Source organism: Emericellopsis atlantica (genome assembly GCF_019669845.1).
Source record: "Emericellopsis atlantica unplaced genomic scaffold F5Z01scaffold_7, whole genome shotgun sequence".
NCBI classification, from domain to species: domain Eukaryota; kingdom Fungi; phylum Ascomycota; class Sordariomycetes; order Hypocreales; family Bionectriaceae; genus Emericellopsis; species Emericellopsis atlantica.
This window is the reverse complement of record NW_025764709.1, coordinates 288,560-306,718: the sequence shown is the minus strand read 5'-3', so window position 1 is coordinate 306,718 and position 18,159 is coordinate 288,560. Positions and strand designations below refer to the sequence as shown.

The following is an 18,159-nucleotide window of genomic DNA, read 5'->3' as shown; positions in this document are numbered from 1 at the left end:
AAGTATCTAAGATAAAAAAGAAGACATGGCAGAGCCTAGCCAAACACCTCAATCATAAAGTGGTACTCAATCTTGGTCCCGTCCTCGCGTCCCCGTGTCGTGAGCTCGGCGCATTTATCTGCGAGGATCTCCCCGACGACGGGTGCGCCGCAGTAGAACACGCCCACCTTGAACTCCTCGTCCTCCAGTTCCTGTGTGCTCTCGCTCGACGAGTCGTCTCTCGTGGCATCACCTTCATGTTCTTGTCTTGCCTGGCGCAGACTCGCGCGGTACGCGACCATCTCCGCATAGTGCTCGTCGAGGATGAGGTCAAAGTCCGGGCGGCCATAGTGCGTCGGGTTGAGAAGCCCCGTGAGCGGGCTGGCCGGATGGTCCTCCGTGCGGTGCATCTCGAGAAGCCAGCGGTAGACGTGTGTGACGATGCCGTTGCGCTTGGCCGTGACGTGCGTGTTGATGCGGATGTCGAGGTGGGCGTGGTCCTCGTGGGCGCGGTGCCAGACCTGCGACAGGGAGACCTCGTTCAGCAGGTCGGACAGCCATAGGAGGTAATTCCTGTCGCGGACCATCCAGTGAAAGTCGACGCGGCGGTAGTCGTCTGCAAAGCTGGCGGCGCGCGTAGGCTGGGGGTTGCGTGCTCTGCTGATGAGGTCGGGCGTTACCTGGCGTGGACGGTTCTCTGACTGGGGAGGGTCGTTGCTCTTCTCTTCTTGTTCGGGAATCTTGGTGACATCTTGTTCCGGGACGGGCCTGTTGTGGCTGGGACCACCGTGGTCGAGGTCGTCGTTGTACTGCAGATCAGCCAGGATGCCCGAGAAGGGCGTGACGCCTATCCCAGCCCCGATGATGACAGAGTGGCTAAAGTCGTAGAAGCGCTGGGCGGGGGCGCCAAAGGGGCCGTTGATGGCGATCTTGATCTGGCTCTGGCCCGACTCACCGCCCAGGCCGCGCAGCTTCGCGGTCCAGTTGCCGTCCGTCTTGATGTGGACCCTCATCTTTTTGCCGCGGCAAAAGGAGACGGTAAAGGGGTGCCACTCAAAGTAGGAGAGGGCGGGCACCATGAGGAAGATGTACTGCCCGGCCTTGTACTTCCAGATCCTCTCGGTGGGGATGTCGGTCGTGATCTCGACCGTCTCGCCGTCGAGGACCTTGAGCGTGGCGGTGATGTGGTAGAAGCCGAGGACGATGCGCACGAAGCGCTCGACGAGGATGAGCAGCATGGGAAAGGCGAGGAAGTAGCCGAACATGGGCCACTGGAAGAGGCCCCTCGTCCCGTGGGCCATCATGAGCCCGACGATGGGGTACATGAGCAGGTGGCCGAGCTGGAAGACTTCGTAGTTCCATCGTCGAACCGGGGGGATGCTCAACAGCGAGAGGACGTACATGAGCCCGAGCGCGGTGAGACCAGTGACCCCGGGCAATGTGCGCACAAAGTCGATATAGTGCATACGCCGGCCCAGCACTGCCTCCACCGCGTCCTGGCGACTATCCATGCTCCCATACCGAAACGAGCCCGCCAGATGCCCAACAGCATGCACGCTCGCCAGGACAATCGTCACGCACGAGATGCGGATGTGAAAGTCCTGGCTCAGGTCCCAGTTGAGGAAGCGCGAGACGAGGTAGGACCGCCGCAGCAAGGTCGAAAAGTACCGACTCATACTAAGCAGAAGGAAGAAGAAGGTCGGGTACAGGGCGCCCGCGCTCGTCTTGGCCAGGACGACGCCCCAGCCAAAGCCGGCCGTGTAGGGCGGCGTCGTGAGGTACTTGACGAGCTGCCAGACGGCGAACGCCAGCTGCATGGCGACGACGAGGCCGAGGAAGACAATCTCGGGTCCGTGTACGGCCCAGTAGGCGCGGACCTTGCGCCAGCTGGGTAGTTTGCGAAAGTACCCCTTCTCGTCCTCCTCCTCCTTCTTGGCCTGCTGTAGGCTGGGGATCTTCCAGTCCCGCATGAGCTGGGCAAACTCGTCGCGCGGGATCTTGTCCGTGTCCTGGCCGCCCATAATCTGCCGGAGGAACGCATGGCGCGCCTTGTTGGTCCCGTCGAGGCCCTCCTTGTCGTCTTTGGCTGGTCGTCGTGAGGCAAAGATGTTGTGCGCGGCTGGCTTGGGGACGAGTTCGTCGTGCGCCTGGTCTAGCTTGTGCTCGACCTCGGCATAGTTGATGTACCCGTCGCCATCCCTGTCCAGGTCATCGAGGAACTGGCTGATCTCGTCTTCGGAGAGGTAGGTGATCTTGTCAGCTGAGCGGATGGGATGGTCAGCAAACGAGGCGCGATGCTCTTCGCGGGGGGGAGACATGTTGGTCCGCTGGACTGTAGTCGCCAGGTGTGAAGGCTGTCAAGTTCAACGGCGCAATGGTCGATTTTACCAAGACATACTCTTCTTTTCGCCAATTTTCCTGGGACGCGTACGTCAGCTGCCGCACGCCAAGGCCAAGATCATACTCATAGGCCACAAGGCGTCTATACCTTTGGCCCTTTACACCCACACGGCCAGAGATTCATAACACTAGACCTCAAGAAGAGACATTTAAGACATCAGCGCCGGCAACTGTGCCGAGAGAGCACAGTATTCTAATAAGAATCATCGGGTTGGCGACGTGCCGTGAAAGACTGAGAGCACGACGAGGTCGGGCGTGGTGTGCTATATGCAACTAGCATGACCTCATTTTACTGGCTGCAGGGGTTCGAGGAACATCCTTTTAGTGAAAGCTTGTTTTCGCACTCGCAGTCTGGAGTCGCTGGACGGTCCACCACACCGACACGCGGTATTTCACGTCAGCCAGGGGTCGGCAAATGGCGACACCAAACGAACCCCTTTGAGTGCCGAAACTGACCCTATCTGGCCATGATTCTCAATTGTTTGTCTTTTTTGGCAGGACGGCACTATCAACTGTGTGGAGGCGCGCGTTGCTTGGCTTGGCAGTGGCGCGGGTAAGACAATGGCCGGCCGGGACAGATCAACAATAAGCGCGAAATACTACACGGATAACGAAAGTACCGAACCAAGATCCGCGTATCCCATCCTCCTAGGTCCTTACCCATCATGCAACGGCTGTACGAGTTGCCGGCACGATCCAATTCCTAAGCACGCCGCGACACCAGCCCAACCACGACTGCGCAATGTGTCGACCCGGAACCCCAAGGACCTCGCTCTCAAAAAAGTCGTGAGGCAGCTGGAAGCCAGGCTGGTAATTCCTCATGGCGTCCAGTGTCTCCCTCACCACATCGAAGCCGTATGTGTACTGGAAGATGTCGCTGGGTGTTTCTACGCGCGCATGTCTTGTCAGCGAAACGGCATCGTCAGGCGCAGCTACGAGAAACTTACTTGGGATCTGTTCAGGCGCCATGTACTCGGCCAGTTGATGGCTGATCATCCGGACCTGGTCCTGACCGACGTTGCTGAGCGTCTGGATGGCCGAGGCGCGATTACGACGGACGTTCTCATAAATCGCCAGTCGCGCCTCAATGTCGGATGCGTCTGTCGCGCCATGCATGACTATGCCCAGAGCCACGCCGTCCTCTAGGGCTTGCGCTCCGCCTTGCCCCTGATCTGCCTTCAGTTGGTATCGTCGCTTTCGACATTGGGTGTACTCGAGGACTCACGTGGAAGCATGGGATGCGCTGCGTCACCTGCGAGCGTCATGCACCCCTTTGACCATCTTGGTATGGGATTGCGGTAGATCAGTGGCCACTTTTTGACCTCTGTCGTCTTGCTGCTTCTTGTCAGCTTGACGAAGGACACATACAGCGGTCGTCTTTACTTCACGACCTCTTTTAATCGGGGCGAGAAGCTGGCAATCTTGTCCAGGACCTCCTCCACTGGCACGCCAGCCTTCCAGTCTGTCCAGGTCAATGATATAGTTGCTGCCAAAGACCTGTGCCACGTACCTTCTACTGCACCGTCTCCTCTCGGCTCGTACACCAAGAGAACGAAATTGTGAATAGTGTTGCTGTTGCAAGTCAGCTCACATCACGCAGCAGGACTCCAAGACCTACTTCCGGCACGGATAGGAAACCAGTCGCTTGTCAGCGGACACATCAGCGAAAATTCTCGTCCATCCGTCACAGCTCTCATTGAACCAGCTGGTCTTGTCGTCCTTCTCCAGCACATCGGCGGGAACAAGGAAGCGATAGGCGCAGTTCATAGGTCGGGGGTCGCATTGCGCAACAGGCTGGCCGTGGACGACCTGGGTGGCCTCGGAGCGCACGCCATCGGCACACACAACAAGATCGCCCGTAACTTCAGTGCCATTCTCCAGAGTAATCGATGGTGTGTCAGGGTTCTGCACCGTCAGCGCTATTCCGAGTCATACGCATCACACCGCCAAAACGTACATAGGACACCACAGGCTGCCCAGCATGGATCTCAACTCTCGTCCCAGCGCCCCGACCCGTTGCGAGGTCCTTCAGGCCCGAATGCAGATCAACGCGATGCGCATACCACAGCTTCGCGCCGCCCACTTTCATGGCCGTCTCACTGTTGGCCAGCTCGACCTCGGACTCGAGCGTGTGGCGGTTGACCAGGGACGCACGCTTCTGCTGCACGAACCCCAAAGCCGTGGGATCGAGTCCAAAGGCTGTGAGGAACCTCGTCGCGTTGGGAGGGACGTAGATGGCGGCGCCAATCTCGTGGAGCAGCTGGGAGCGCTCAAAGACGTGGACAGAGTGACCGGCACGACGCAGAGACAGCGCAGCCGTGAGGCCGGCTATGCCAGCGCCCACAACGATGACTTTCATGTTGGAGGGAATCAGATTTATTAGAGGACAAGTAAAGAGCATGGGATTCAAAGAACTACCCCGCGACAAGGCGGCTGGACAGCGCATTCATGTAGCACAGAGTTGCCTCGTGTGAGTCGTGTCACTGTTGCGATCATGCACCTACATGTGATCGGGTTCACGGCAGATGTGATGCCTTGGAGTCTCAACTCTCAATCTCGGAGTTTTGCTTGCCTTCAATTTGCATGACCGACATCTCTCATCGGGGACCATGTGTGGCCTGCATGTCAGCTACCGTGCATCGCATCATGGTGAGACATACAGCGTATCTCGAGCCCGAGAGCCGCTTGCGCGACGCGCGAGAGAAGAGCGCGCGTGAGACAGCAGTGAGCGTGGTCGCGACATGCAGTAGGCCATTCCAGCAGCGCCAGACTTCTCCTGTGGTCTCAGTTCAGAGTGGCATTCGTAAGGCTTGTCTGCGCCCCTTTGCCACCTGATCGAATGCCCGACTAGCAATCAGCCAAATGACCAGAATGTCTCTTTCAAAGATCTTGACAGCTGTAAATAAACCACAGATGGTTTCATTTCCCGTGCGGGTAGCAACGTGCACCTGGGTCAGCTTCACAGCTTAGGACACGTCGCGTTCAAGGGAGAAATAAGCAGCCCAGAGGCTGATTATCAATCTCAAGAAGCGAGCCTTGACAGGGCTGGACCTGACCCTGCGCCTATAACTTCCGCGTCCGAGACATCGTGCGCCCGGATCGCCGTCTGTGGGTGGGAAGCCACATGTCCAACCGTGGCATCGCATCCCTTGCCATGCATCTCGGGTGAGACAACCTGACGGACAGTCAAGCTTCTCCACGCACCCGAAGCCCGAGAACCAGGCACAGTCTGCCATATACACGATGAGCTTCGGGACCGACTAACTTCTGGATATCTACCTAATGACTCGACCGATCTGCCGCTCTCTCCCCATCCTCTCTTCCTTCTCCTCCAACCCCCTGGCCCTCCTCAGACAAAGTCATCTCGTTGCCCCAAGAACCATTGCTGGGATCGTCGAGACACCGCACCATGTCGGATTCAGATCGTGTCGCCAACCCAAGTGAGGAGCGGAAACGCATGTGCACCCTGGCCCACGATCATCATGACCATCCTCTGAGCGATGGCAGCACACTCAACGAGGACATTACGCCTCGCATCACCGTCAAGACATTCTTGGCCGTGCTCGCCGTGTGCTTGATCTACTTTGCACAGCTCGTGTCCCTGGTGGGCGCCGGTGCAGTAAGTATCCCAACATCTTTGAAGAGTGCAGTCGTTGATATCAAACAGCAAGGCCAAACCATCGCAGGCTACTTCAATGACCGCGAACGCGTGTCATGGTTCTCTGCCACCATCACCATCCTCACTGTGGTTCTGGGACCCCCCATTTCCCAGGCCACGGACTACTGGGGCCGCAAATGGTTCCTCGTCGTTCTCACGCTCGCCGGAGGCGTGGGCAGTGTCATCGTTGCGACGGCCACCAGCATGAACATGTGCATTGCTGGCTTCTGCGTCATCGGCATTGCCTTTGGGGCGCAACCCCTGTTGCACGCCATCACCTCGGAGGTTCTGCCCAGGCGATGGAGAGGCTATGGACAGGCCGCCAACATGGTGTCCAATGCGCTGGGCAGCATCACCGGACTCCTGGTGGGAGGTGCCCTGAACCGCGCAAACGACACAGCAAAGGACGGGTTCAGGACATACTTTTACATGGCGACGGGCTGGTACGTGGCCGCTGCTATCCTCTGCGTTGTCGCGTACAACCCGCCCCAGACAGAAAAACAGCGCGAGTTCAGGGGGCGGACCCTCGAGAAGCTGCAGAAGCTCGACTGGATCGGCTACTTTCTCCTCGCAGCTGGCCTCATCCTCTTCTGCCTGGGCCTGTCCTGGTCCAAAGCCCCCTACGCCTGGAGCGACCCTCACGTGTCCGCTACGTTCTCCGTCGGCCTCTTGCTCGCGCTGCTCCTGGTGGTGTACGCCATATGGTGCAAGAAGGACGGCATGTTCCACCATGGTCTGTTTACAGGCAACCGCAACTTCTTCATCGCCTTGTTCTGCGTGTTCGCCGAGGGCGTGGCCTTTTTCGCAGCGAACACGTATTTCGCCTTTCAGGTCAGTGTCCTGTACGAAAAGGATGCTCTCCTGGTGGGCGCACGGTACTCCATCATGCTCATCGCGTCCATGGTCGGCGCCGCTTTGACAGGCCTGTACTGCGCAAAGACGAGGAGAGTTCGATGGATCACCGTGCTGGCTTTCGCCATCTTTGTCATCTTCTTCGCCTGTATGGCCTCTACGAACCGCCATACCAATGTGCCTGTCTGGGGCTATCCTGTTCTCTTGGGTATGGCGCTCGGTATGACGCTCACGACGCTGATCACCGTCGCCCAGCTCTCCACGCCGCCTGAGCTCATTGCCATTGCGAGTGGTCTGATTATCAGTGTGCGGTCTCTGGGCGGCACTATCGGTATCGCCATCTACAATGCCCTCTTCCAGGAACAGATGCGGCACCAGCCCCGGAATATTGGTACTGCGGCCGTGGCGGCAGGGTTGGAACCAGAGTACGTCCCCGACTTCATCAATGCGTTGACCGCCCACAACCGTACCGCGCTGGACGCGGTGTCTACTGTCACTGACAAGGTCATCAATGTGGGAAACACTGCGTATCTGGACACATACGTCGTGGCCTTTCGCAATATCTGGATCACAGGGGGCGCATTTGTCGTGGTGGCCATGGTGGCGTCCATCTGGCTGTACGATCCGGAAAAGGAGTTCAACAACGCGGTCGATGCGAGCCTGGAGAGACGCGACGTGTCGAGCGACTCTGAGAAGTGAGACATGGAGGCGTTAGCTAGCGAGCAGGCGGGCCTGCCTATTCTTGTATCTGCTTTATTCTAATTCGAGTAATCATTTGCCGCGCAGTCAGCTTTGTTTGTATAAGCCCCTCCTCGATCCAGCCTGCGTCATGTCAAAACAGAAAGACTCTGCCAGCGTGAATATGTACCGTTCCTATCATGTGCTTATGCAGATCTTTGATCCAAAGAATCGTGAGTCTCGGAGATCCAGCCCGAATGGTTCAATCGAGGCATGCTCCATTCGAACCATGACACGGGTTGTTCTCAGACAAACCATGCACAACCTTGGAGCAGTGTGCTGCTTCAAAGAAGCATGGGAGAGGCGGACAAGAACAAAACATTCCTAGAAGAGACTTGGCAGCCAAGCCTGCTCTGGGAAGGGAGAGCTGTACTGACTGAGACATATTGACTCTTGTCGCAGCTTCCACCCGCAATTCTCTCTCATACGCCAAGATCAAGCCATCGCCTAGTATGGCTTGCCAATAGGCGGCCTTCGTGCATGGGCTCATTTCCTCCTCGCAAAAACAACACTCTGGCTTCCAAAGACCTGCCAAGGATGAAGCGGGCCTCGCAGCCCGACTTCGCCGTTCCCAGACAGAAGTGACCACTTCGCGGGGATGGACCAACCGGCAAAACGAGACATTGGAATGTAATCCGCATTCCCGGACCCAAGAGGCAAGACACCCTCATCTCCCGCCCCGGCAGGTCAACTACCGTGCTTCTCGTCAGCTTTGCGGAATCAGGCCTATATGACGGGTGCCATATACTAGTATGACAGCCAAAGCGCAGAGACATCTCATGTTCCGCTGGACGGGGGATTTACCAAAAGAAGCAAGGAGGTAGCCATCAGCCTCAGTCATGGTCTTCCTCACAGGTCTCTCTCTCTGCTGGCATGGAGCTAACTGCCGCTCCAAATGAGAACGGACCTTGGCATAGAGTTTACGACGGTAAGCAAGAGAGACATGTAAGTAGTAGGGCAGGCCGCTGCGCGCATGGATGAGTGAACACACACACACACACACATACATGGACCTGCATTTACCTGCTGCGCTTCTTGAAGAGCAGGCCACGCCCCACGCTGTTTGTGAGAGGACGTGAACGAATCTCTTCACTTGTCTGCATGCTTACTTGCTTGCTTCTGGCTGCAAGGCACCGATCGTCATCATGTACGTGGCCGACATTGAGATTGTGCCGCGCAACTATGGCCTTGTCGTGTCGTCGTTCTTGTTCACCACCATGGCTTTGCTGGCGGTCATCATGAGGATCTACACACGATCGGCCTTGGTGCAAAATGTGGGCGCAGACGATGTACTCATCGTCCTGGCGGCTGTGAGTTTGCCCACATCCCGTCTTTTGAGATATTATAGCTGACAATCGTAGCTGGGCACTCTTGGCTTCCTCATATCCGTCATGGAGCGTACGTGCTTTCTCCCCCTGTACCGTCGTGAACCCCCTCGACTAACAGACGAGAACAGAAATCCGATATGGCTTGGGTGACGGCGTCGACTATGCCGTGCTCCCCAATTTCCTGCAATCCCTCTACTCGACCATCATCGCCTACACCGTCACCCACTTCTCCGTCAAGTTCAGCATCCTCTTCCAGTGCCGCCGCATCTTCAAGGTGCAGACGGCCCAGCGCCTCTTCCTCGGTCTCATCCTGTATCTGGCCGCGTACGGCCTGTTCTGCTTCTCGAGCACGGTGATCACATGCTGGCCGATTGCAAAGTACTGGAACGACAGCATTGCGGGTGGTTGCATTGACCGCATGACGCTGCACTATGTCTTTGCGGGCATCAACATCTTCAACGACATCGTGCTGCTCGTCAGCCCGATGCCGTTTCTGAGCGGAATCCAGATTGCGAGGAGGGCCAAATACGTCCTCATTGGTGTTTTTGCGTGCGGTGGCTTGTGCGTTTCTCTGTATACCGTCTGTTGGACTCGGCTGACCTTCGCAGTGCCTGCATTGTGGCCATCATCAGGCTCCACGCGCTGTACATCAACAACTCGTCGCCCATTGACTTGCAGCCAGGTACGCTGACCCCTTCTTGGACGTTCTTTTTAGCACCCGCTGACCTGCCCCAGTCACTGGCGTCGACATTGCCCTCCGGTCAGGTCTCGAGATCAACGTCGCCATCCTCTGCGCCTGCGTGCCCGCCCTCAAGCCGCTCTTTGTCCGCCTCTTTCCCCGTCTCATCACATCCTTCTCCGACTCGGCCAAGCGGTCCCGTGAGAACGTGGTGCCGTCCCGGGACAGGTCCGGCAACATCCATCTCCGCAGCTTCGAGCAGAAGCGGAACATGCATGTACATTCCGACGACCGCACACTGGTGGAGTCGGAGTATGACGAGGAGCGTGGGCACCACACGAAGCGGGTCGCCCACGCTGGCGGCATTGAAATCAAGGTGCAGAAGGACTTTGAGGCAAGCTCGACGAGGAACCGTGGCGAGGACGATGTGGTGAGGAACGCCGTGGCGCCCAGTCCGAGCTGGCAGCTGCGTGTGTCTGGCGCGGGCAAACGCGAGTCGCTGTACCAGCCGCCTGAGAGGTGACCGGTTGCTTGAATACCCCTTTGATTCCATAGAATGAATTTTACCCTTATCATATGACAAGCTATTCCTGTGCCCTGACAATATCATGTTGTGGACCACCACCACCACCACCACCACCCATGTTCTCCTCATGGCAACGCATCCCGCCTGCCAGCATGTTACAATATCCCCGGGAGAACAGCCTTCCTCCCCTTGGTCTTCTCCTCTCCAAAGTAGTCCCTATACCACGCCTTGCCGTTCACCGCCCTGGGCAGCATGGACACAATCTCATTCACAAGGAACGCCCTGGCAGGCGCGCATCCCCATCCACACGCCATCCAGAACCCAAACCACTCAACCCACTCGCACAGGTAATGCGGATAAAAGACATACTTAAACAGTCCCGCTTGGGGGATCTCATACGTCCGCTTCGCCTTTTTCTCTCCATCTGCCGTCTTGGCCTGCCTGGCCCTCGCCCTGCGGCGGATATCGCGTAGATGCTCGTCATGAAAGTAATTGCCCGCCAGGCCCAGACCAAAAATCACCACGCCACCGACAAACTGCGTCGCCGACACGTGCCCTGCCCACTGCGTCTGCGTCACGGGGCCATAGCCACCGAGCCAACTGCCGAGGCACACCCCATTCGTGATCTGGAACATGAGCGCGCTGGATGCGTTGAGGATGTGCATGTTGTTGATGCTCGGCTGCAGGAATGGGAAGGCCACGGCGCGGTAGAGGTAGTGCAGCACGTAGAGCCCGCCGAGCAGCTTGTTCTGCCACGGCAGCGCGATGAGACCGAGCTGTGCGGGTAGAGTGCGCATGCAGTAGAGGACGGTGAGGAAGCCGGGGATCTCCATGAAGAACCACGCCCATCGGCCGGGGAGGTTGAACATGGAGGGCTGCGAGGTTTTGCCCATGCCGTTCCACTTGGTCAGCCATTGGATGCTGGCAAACTGGTAGGAGGCGGTGTTAGTACTGGACTCGGCTCAGAGGTGGGAATTCTTCTAGGCGCAACGTACGGACGGCATGATGATCTGCCAGAGCTTGAGAATCGTTTCATAGCGTGCGCGTGTTGGGGGCACCCAGCCGACGAGGGCACCGGTAATGCTGCTCATCATGCGGCTGGCGGGGATATCTTTTGTGAAAAGCCTGTGTGCTCGTGGGATTGGGCAGCCTTGCGTGTATTTAGCTGCGAAAAGATGTTTTGGTTAATGATGAAGCCAGCAAAAAGTCAATGATGTCGATGATCATCACAGGGGTCACCGCTAGTGATACGGCTACCCTATAGTTGCGCTTCGTCTCACTGCCTCGATTCATCAGCTGTTTTTGACGCACACAGAGGCCTTTGGTATGGAGGGGCAGTGTAAGTTGAGAAATATCCGCAGGCTTCATCTTTTACTAGGACTAGTCCAATATTTATCGAATCAAGCAACGAGACTGAGACGCGTCAGATGACGAGTCCGAGCTTGTACAAGTATCACAAGGTCGCACAGCACCTATAAAGAATCCCACATGGGATATAGTTTCCATTTCAAAACCACTAAGGCTGCCTCTTGTATAATTCTTCCAACAGACGTACTCATCATGCATAATCGCTCATCAAAATCATGGTATAACAGTACCAGACAACTCCATCCCAAGAAAATAGACGCATGCATCACATCACCACGCAATCCCGGTCCCGCTCGCGCGCTCCATATACCATGTGCGACGGCCTCGTCCCAGGCCCCGATGCATTACTCGTCCTCACTGGCCTCGCCGGCTGTGGTGGCGGCACCGCATCGCTGCTCTGCGTCGATGTATTGGTACTCGTCGCGTGAGCGGGGTGCCCTGGCGGCGGGTTGAAGGGCTCATCATGCGCTGCCAGCTCATAGGGCGGTGGTGCATCTGCCCCAGCCGCCGCCGGGCGATGCGTGTTGGCACCTGAGCGGCGCGGAGGCACCAGGGACCGTACAGTCTGCGTTGTCGGACGAGGGGGTTGTCGTGGCGCTTGCGTGTTCGGAGAGGGTACCGCCAAGCTCGGCTGAGATGAACTCGTCCGTGCTGGAGCGATGCTGCCCCTAGAACTCACAGATCGCGTGCCTTGGAGCGCTTGCCCGGGGGTACGGTTCGCCATGGCCGCCGGCCGACCTTGTTGTTCGATGTATTGGTTCGACAGGTTCTGCTCTTGCCTTCGGCGGTCCTGCTCTTGCTGGTGGCGCTGGTCCTCTTCCTCTTGGAGCTGCAGAGCAAGGGCAAGGTCGCGATCTTCTTGCTCCATGGGCGAGAGGGGCGCCTCGTTGGGCGCGCCCTGCTGCTCACGGCCTCCTCTTCGACCTTCCACGGTGGTCCATCCAGAACCTTGATCCTCCGAGAAGCCACCAAATGTCGACGACGCGCCGTCTCCCACAACCCCAAAGTCACCCGATAAATACTGTGTCTGGCGACCGCTGGTGTCAACGAGACTCTCCCACACAATTTCCTCGTGTGATCGGAACCCTTCGTCAGTCACCACCGTCACCAGCTCCTTTGTCTGTGGATGGCAATATAGTGTGCTGAAATGGTCGTTGCGAAAGAGAATCGCAAACGTGCCAGGCCGGATCGCTTTGGAAATGACCTGGATGCCCCAGGCCGTGAGCTGCGTCGCAGAGCCTTCGAGAAAGCCCTTGATGGACACCAAGTCCTGGTATAGTTGCTGGTCCTGTCCCGAAAGTCCTTCGGATGACAGCTTATGCTCGAGCTCCTCCTCCCGGAACAGCAGATTCTGCGCGTCCTCATACGACGGAGCCTGGCGCTCCATCGCATCATGCACGGGATCCTCTGGCCTCGGCAGCCACCCATGGATCAGCGGAATCTTGAACGTCGCGTACAGCCCCATCTCGTGCGTATTTTCAAAGGTTCCTGGGATCAAGTTCGCTCGGTCGGCCGCGTCCAAGTGTGTCAGAGACGTCCGCTCGAATGCCGTCCGAATGGCCGGAGACGGTATGAACCGCGGGTTCACGTTCATCCCTGTGTGCAAGCCCATCAAGAAAGCGTACAGGTCTCCCACATCTGGCAGGGCGCCATCGGCGTCCGTCCGCCGAGGCGACATGAGCTCCTCAAATACCGCGTCGAGTAGTAAATTCAAGCTAATCTGCTCGCGCGACCGCATGACTTCGACCAAGGACGTGTCGCTAGCGTCGGGCGGGGTGGTCATTGTGAGTGCATTGACCAGGGCCACCAGCGGGCATGGTCCGTTGGCATTCTGAATCAGGATGGGCGACACGCGGGGTTGCTGCGAGGTTGTAGCATCGTGCCATTTGATGTTCTTGATCTGGTACGTTTCCGTTTTCGCATCAACAGGTGGTCTGTTGTTCGCTCCCGGGGTCTCGCCAGACAACTTCCGGAGCGGCAGAGGCGGTTGCCCGCCCACAGCACCGCTCCCTTGTGCTGATGCAGATGTCCCGCCCTCGTCCACCAGCCGCCACTCATCAATTTGAGAGCCAGCTGCCTTGCCCTTGCCTTTGTCGTTGGCGTCCACAATGTTGGAACCTCCCGCGCTTCTGTCTAGATCCTGCTCGACGGGAGGCAACTGCGGGGCCTGAGGCGTCGTTTCCTTACCGACGTCAACATATCCCGAGCCATCATCGGATGGGGCTGATACTACGTCAGGTGACCGCGACGGAGATCTCGATAGATGTGAGACACTGGACTGCTGGCCGAAGAATGGGTTGTCCTCCCCATAGCTCGACTGTGATGGTTGTGGTGACGGCTGTTGCGGGGGCTGAAGTAGTACAGGTGGTGGTGGAAGACTTCCAGGCGCAGGTGGCAGAGGCGGTAGTTGTGCAGGCGCCTGCGATGCGCTCGTAGATGGAGCTCCCCACGGGCTATCGTCGACTGGTGCTGGCGATTTGTACAGCCCTTGTTGGTTGCTTGCCCGGTCAAGACCCGTGGCGGAAGCGGGAGAGTATGCGATATTACCGCCGGATTCCTGCGCCCACGGATTCGGCTCGGACGTGACTGTGGTGGGCGGTGTTGCGTAGTTGGACGAGGTCGTGGTTTGCGTTCGCTCAGGCCCCTGCCCTCGCCATGGATTTGAGCTCGCGCCGGTGTGGTTGATGTTCAGTTTCGCCAGTGGCTCGGTTGGTATATCAGGCTTCGTAGACGATGGTGAAGGGTCGCGCAGGAACGGGTTGGTCTGCGCTCGTCCACCGCCCGGTCGCAGGCTGTTTGGAATCTGCTCGCCTGTCGCTGACGCGGTCGTCCCACTCTCTTGTGGTGCATGATCGTCCCCGGCTCCAGGTGGTCTATATGGCTTGTATGTAGGCGCGGCGGGCTTGGCGGCGCCCGTTGCCGGCTCTTCGTCCTCGTCCGAATAGACCTCCCAAGACTCCTGCCTTTGGAGCTGCTGGGTCGGTTGGTTTGGCTCGTAGTTCGGGTCTGGTGCACCAGCGGGCTTCGGATTGATGCCCATGCTGACGGCGATGGATAGCGGGGTCCGCAGCTGCTGAGGCTGCAGGTAACAAGGCCGAGGGCCCGCGCTGCTCGTAGCGTAAGCGAGACGGAGGTTTGCAAAGAATGGGTGGCGCGCGAGTGGTAGCAGCAGCTGCCATGCGAGGCCTCGAAGCCTTTGTTAGCTTCAAAGGCGGGAGAGCTTACGGACAAGGCAGCTAGTGGAGGCTCGGGCCTAATTGAGCGAGGAGCGAATGCCACCAGCAGTAACTGAATTGTTCAAGAAGGCAAGAGATCGTTGATGCCGCAGCATAATAATGCCAGGAGCATCAGAGAATGAGGGATGACAAGCTTGTCGATGGAAACCAGGACAACGTCGTCAGCGACATTGCGCGTAACGTTGGAGGTTGCCGCTCACGGCCTGGCACCAAGCTTGAGCTTCAAGGTGGGCTGCTCCTGCCGTGGCGCGGCGCCCCTGTCGACTGACGTAATCCCCACAATGACTCAAGCCACGAGCGTGGCGCAGCTAGTCTGCTAAGCCACACTTCCAACTGGCCGAGGCCCGAGGCGGCGAGACCAAGCAATTCAATCTCGCGTCTTTCACCAACAAAAGGTCCCATGAGCGCCTAACTTCATGCTGCGTCGAACGTCGTCGTCGGAAACTGAAATGTGATCGCCAGATCTCTTGCGCTGTCTATGAGCGCGGCCAAGGCGGTGGCCCATGTCACAACGTACTTGTATGTCCCAACATTTCGCTGATGGAAGTTGGCATAAGTCGTCGCACTTGGAAATTTGCCTTAATCACTTGGAGCGCCATGTAGCGCCACGGCATGGGCATATGTCTCCCAGTAGGTCGAGCGCTCATTACTGAATGGATCGGTGTCCAGCGGCGCCACGCACTGGTCTTCCAGATGGAAGGACATACAAGAGCTGCGACTGCATATTACAAGCAGAACCATAAGCCGTTGAGTCATTAACGATTTTCGTCCAGTCGCTCTGTTGACATGCACGGGTCTCTGCTTTATTCGGCACCTTGACGAGGATAGCAGCCTTGTCTGGGCGCCACAGACCGAGGCGCGTCCGGCCAGCTTGGTCTACTGGTCTCAGACTGCTTGTTTGACTGGAACGGTATTTGAGTATGAAACACTTGGTAGGCACTCTTATTGCCGTCTATCCATGGCAAAATCTCGAAGTAATGCAGGTCAGCCGCCATTGTCCCAGACTGAGGTGGCATTCGGTGGTATCTCCGCTATTGCTACAGCCCCGGCCCCGCCGTCCGGCACAGCGACGGAGCTGCCGGCCGAGACGTGGATTCCACTTCTCCGGCCGTGCGCCTTGCACTCCTACCCCTGAGCCTACGAAATCATCCTCGGCGGATGTTCTTTGGAAAACACGAGCAGATGTTACGATCATTGTTAAAGAAAGGGCACCGCCTTGGTTCTTCGGTCAATTCTGTACATCGATGTTATCCAATCCGCAAGTCCACTACACTGCCGACATGTTCGTACAGATACAGGTAACAGGAGCTCCTCCATCCTCGACCCCAGGTGGCATCTTCACTCCTTGATCGACTCCAACTTGACGTAGCAGCGTTCAGGCTTGTACGTTAGTGTCTCGACCGCATCATACGTCGACAGTTCTGGCGCGCACTCGTGCAGCTTGAACCGCCAGATGAGCAACACAAAGACGATCCTCAAGTCCAGATACCCCAACTTCCTTCCGTAGCAGCTCCGAAGACCCGAACCGAAAGGAAGCATCGGACCTGCCTTTGGATTGAAGAATGTTCTACCTTGGCTGTTGGTCTCCAGCCATCGCTCGGGCATAAAGTGGTGAAGCGTATGGGCGTCCCACGATGATCCCGCCCCTGCGTTCGACAAGCCACCGGACAGGTTCTCATCGATACCGAATGCGGGCTCCGTAAAGGACGGACCACGATTCATCATCATGACAATTGTGCCTTTGGGTATGTGGTGACCCAGAACCTCAGTGTCGCAGGTGGCTTGTCGATCGAGGATGGCAAGCGAGCATGCCAGGCGGAGGATTTCCTCCAAGACAGCGTCAAGGTATGGTATACAAGTACCAGTAATCTCCTGTACTGTAGGCATACGCCTCTCCTGTGTTGCAAGGGCGAAAGAGGCCCTGAGAGATGAGCGTAATCGTTCCTGGACAATTTGGTTGTCGGCAAGATGCTTCAGACCCCATAAAGTGGTTGTGCTCGTCGTATCATGGCCACCAATGATGAGCCCAAATACCTATACTTGTTAGCATGAAAATAGGTGCATGAGAGGAAAACGCACTTCATCTCTCATAGTTTCTGAGAGGTAATTTGGAACTTCCCCGGCGCCTTCAGCGCAGTCCTTGACGCGCCGAACCATCAGATCCGTGGCGGACGTGAATTTGACGTCGTCCATTGCCGGGTCTGTCATCAGTCGCGCGACAGCTGCCATGATCTGCGTTTCCACATATTCTCTCCTGACGGCAAGGTGGCGCTTGACCCTTTTCGACGTGGCCCTCATCATGTACCACGACGTGGTCGGACACGGGGAGGCCGCCAACTCACCCACAATGTCTGATGCACTGAGTGTCGCCTCAACGGCCGGGTCCTGGGATGGACTTCCGAAGGTTACTTCGTGTCCCGTGAATGAAACCGGAACACACGAAGTCCTTCCTTGGTAAGTGGCTTTCACAGGAAACGCATCCCCAAATGTGAAAACCCAGACAGCGTCAAGTGTCGAATGGACAACATCGTCTGTCGCACTGAAGGCACGACCTTTGGCAGCTCGCTCTTTCATGGCCCACAACTCAACCAGGTTCAGTGTGCTACTGTAAATATTCGGCGCCGCCACGTTATTAAGAAAGGACTGTCCCATGAGGTCCTGGATCAGCTTCCTGTGCGCCCTCCACTCCGGACCCGTCTTGAGGTTGATGTGATGCATAGGTGCCTGGCCTCTCAACAAGTCGATGGAATAGTCTGAGCGATCCCACTCTCTCCTTTGGAGCATGATGGCCTGCGCCACCCTGTAGTCCGATATGAGCACAAAGGGCTGTTTGAGTGGTCGAAGGAAGAGCTGGCAGATGGGTCCGTGCTTGCGACTTTGCTCAAGGAGCCAGTCCATGGTGTTGCCTGCTTTGACCGCTTCGAAGATGTCGCCTTTGAAGCCCATCCAAGTTGTCTCATTGCGAGGGATGCCCGGTAGGGGCCGACAGGGGCCGAAGTGGAAGAAGGTCTGGATACACAGAAAGAGGCAGAGGAGACAGACGAGGAGGATGGCCAGGGCGGGACCCGATTCAAGGACTGGTGACTCCATGAATCCAATCTGAATGGCCGGGACGATCATGTTGGTGATGTGCCATGGCGTCGACGTTGTAGTGCTCGGATGTGACATGGTGGACGCGAGAGAAAGGGGGCCGTGGAAGTTCAGATGCGATGCCCTGGTAATGTTGACCGTAGAAACCCCGAACTCACGAGAGAAAAAATTTTTCAAGTAAGTGAGTCGCTGGTCATCTGAAGGTGACAGAGAAGTGAGGACGAAGAGTTGTCGGATGAAATTGACATGAAGCTGAGCCATTGGAGGGCATTAGAGGGCACGTGTATGCCACTGCACCACGGCGA

At 57.2% G+C, this 18,159-nt stretch overlaps 7 protein-coding genes across 7 annotated transcripts; 2 read left to right on the top strand and 5 right to left on the bottom strand.

The window, feature by feature from the left end:
• Nucleotides 1-15: 15 nt before the first annotated feature.
• Nucleotides 16-2,661, bottom strand: F5Z01DRAFT_503231 (FAD-binding domain-containing protein). The gene has a single exon (XM_046260296.1). The coding sequence runs from the start codon at nt 2,295-2,297 to the stop codon at nt 36-38; it is 2,262 nt and encodes a 753-aa protein (XP_046120202.1). The 5' UTR covers nt 2,298-2,661; the 3' UTR covers nt 16-35.
• On the bottom strand, nt 2,659-4,738 carry F5Z01DRAFT_734970 (FAD binding domain-containing protein; the record flags this gene model as incomplete). Its single annotated transcript, XM_046266764.1, has 7 exons — nt 2,659-3,266; nt 3,327-3,551; nt 3,605-3,714; nt 3,763-3,841; nt 3,890-3,951; nt 3,998-4,284; nt 4,337-4,738. The coding sequence occupies 7 exons, from the start codon at nt 4,736-4,738 to the stop codon at nt 3,043-3,045; spliced, it is 1,389 nt and encodes a 462-aa protein (XP_046120201.1). The 3' UTR covers nt 2,659-3,042.
• A 1,050-nt stretch (nt 4,739-5,788) lies between these two features.
• Nucleotides 5,789-7,588, top strand: F5Z01DRAFT_672270 (major facilitator superfamily domain-containing protein; the record flags this gene model as incomplete). Its single annotated transcript, XM_046264794.1, has 2 exons — nt 5,789-5,998; nt 6,047-7,588. The coding sequence occupies 2 exons, from the start codon at nt 5,789-5,791 to the stop codon at nt 7,586-7,588; spliced, it is 1,752 nt and encodes a 583-aa protein (XP_046120200.1).
• A 1,000-nt stretch (nt 7,589-8,588) lies between these two features.
• F5Z01DRAFT_503237 (uncharacterized protein) lies at nt 8,589-10,220 on the top strand. Its single transcript, XM_046260297.1, has 5 exons — nt 8,589-8,937; nt 8,989-9,025; nt 9,084-9,516; nt 9,564-9,637; nt 9,691-10,220. Exons 1-5 carry the CDS (start codon nt 8,773-8,775, stop codon nt 10,155-10,157), a joined length of 1,176 nt encoding a protein of 391 aa, XP_046120199.1. The 5' UTR covers nt 8,589-8,772; the 3' UTR covers nt 10,158-10,220.
• F5Z01DRAFT_649762 (3-oxo-5-alpha-steroid 4-dehydrogenase-domain-containing protein) lies at nt 10,202-11,359 on the bottom strand. The gene is made up of 2 exons (XM_046263108.1): nt 11,156-11,359; nt 10,202-11,089 (listed from the first exon to the last, which is right to left on the bottom strand). The coding sequence occupies exons 1-2, from the start codon at nt 11,252-11,254 to the stop codon at nt 10,316-10,318; spliced, it is 873 nt and encodes a 290-aa protein (XP_046120198.1). The 5' UTR covers nt 11,255-11,359; the 3' UTR covers nt 10,202-10,315.
• Nucleotides 11,360-11,508: 149 nt separating this feature from the next.
• F5Z01DRAFT_649760 (uncharacterized protein) lies at nt 11,509-14,970 on the bottom strand. The gene is made up of 2 exons (XM_046263107.1): nt 14,754-14,970; nt 11,509-14,635 (listed from the first exon to the last, which is right to left on the bottom strand). Exon 2 carries the CDS (start codon nt 14,566-14,568, stop codon nt 11,794-11,796), a length of 2,775 nt encoding a protein of 924 aa, XP_046120197.1. The 5' UTR covers nt 14,569-14,635; nt 14,754-14,970; the 3' UTR covers nt 11,509-11,793.
• A 1,132-nt stretch (nt 14,971-16,102) lies between these two features.
• On the bottom strand, nt 16,103-17,854 carry F5Z01DRAFT_618684 (cytochrome P450; the record flags this gene model as incomplete). Its single annotated transcript, XM_046261048.1, has 2 exons — nt 16,103-16,798; nt 16,844-17,854. 2 exons carry the CDS (start codon nt 17,852-17,854, stop codon nt 16,103-16,105), a joined length of 1,707 nt encoding a protein of 568 aa, XP_046120196.1.
• Between the last annotated feature and the right edge of the window lie 305 nt (nt 17,855-18,159).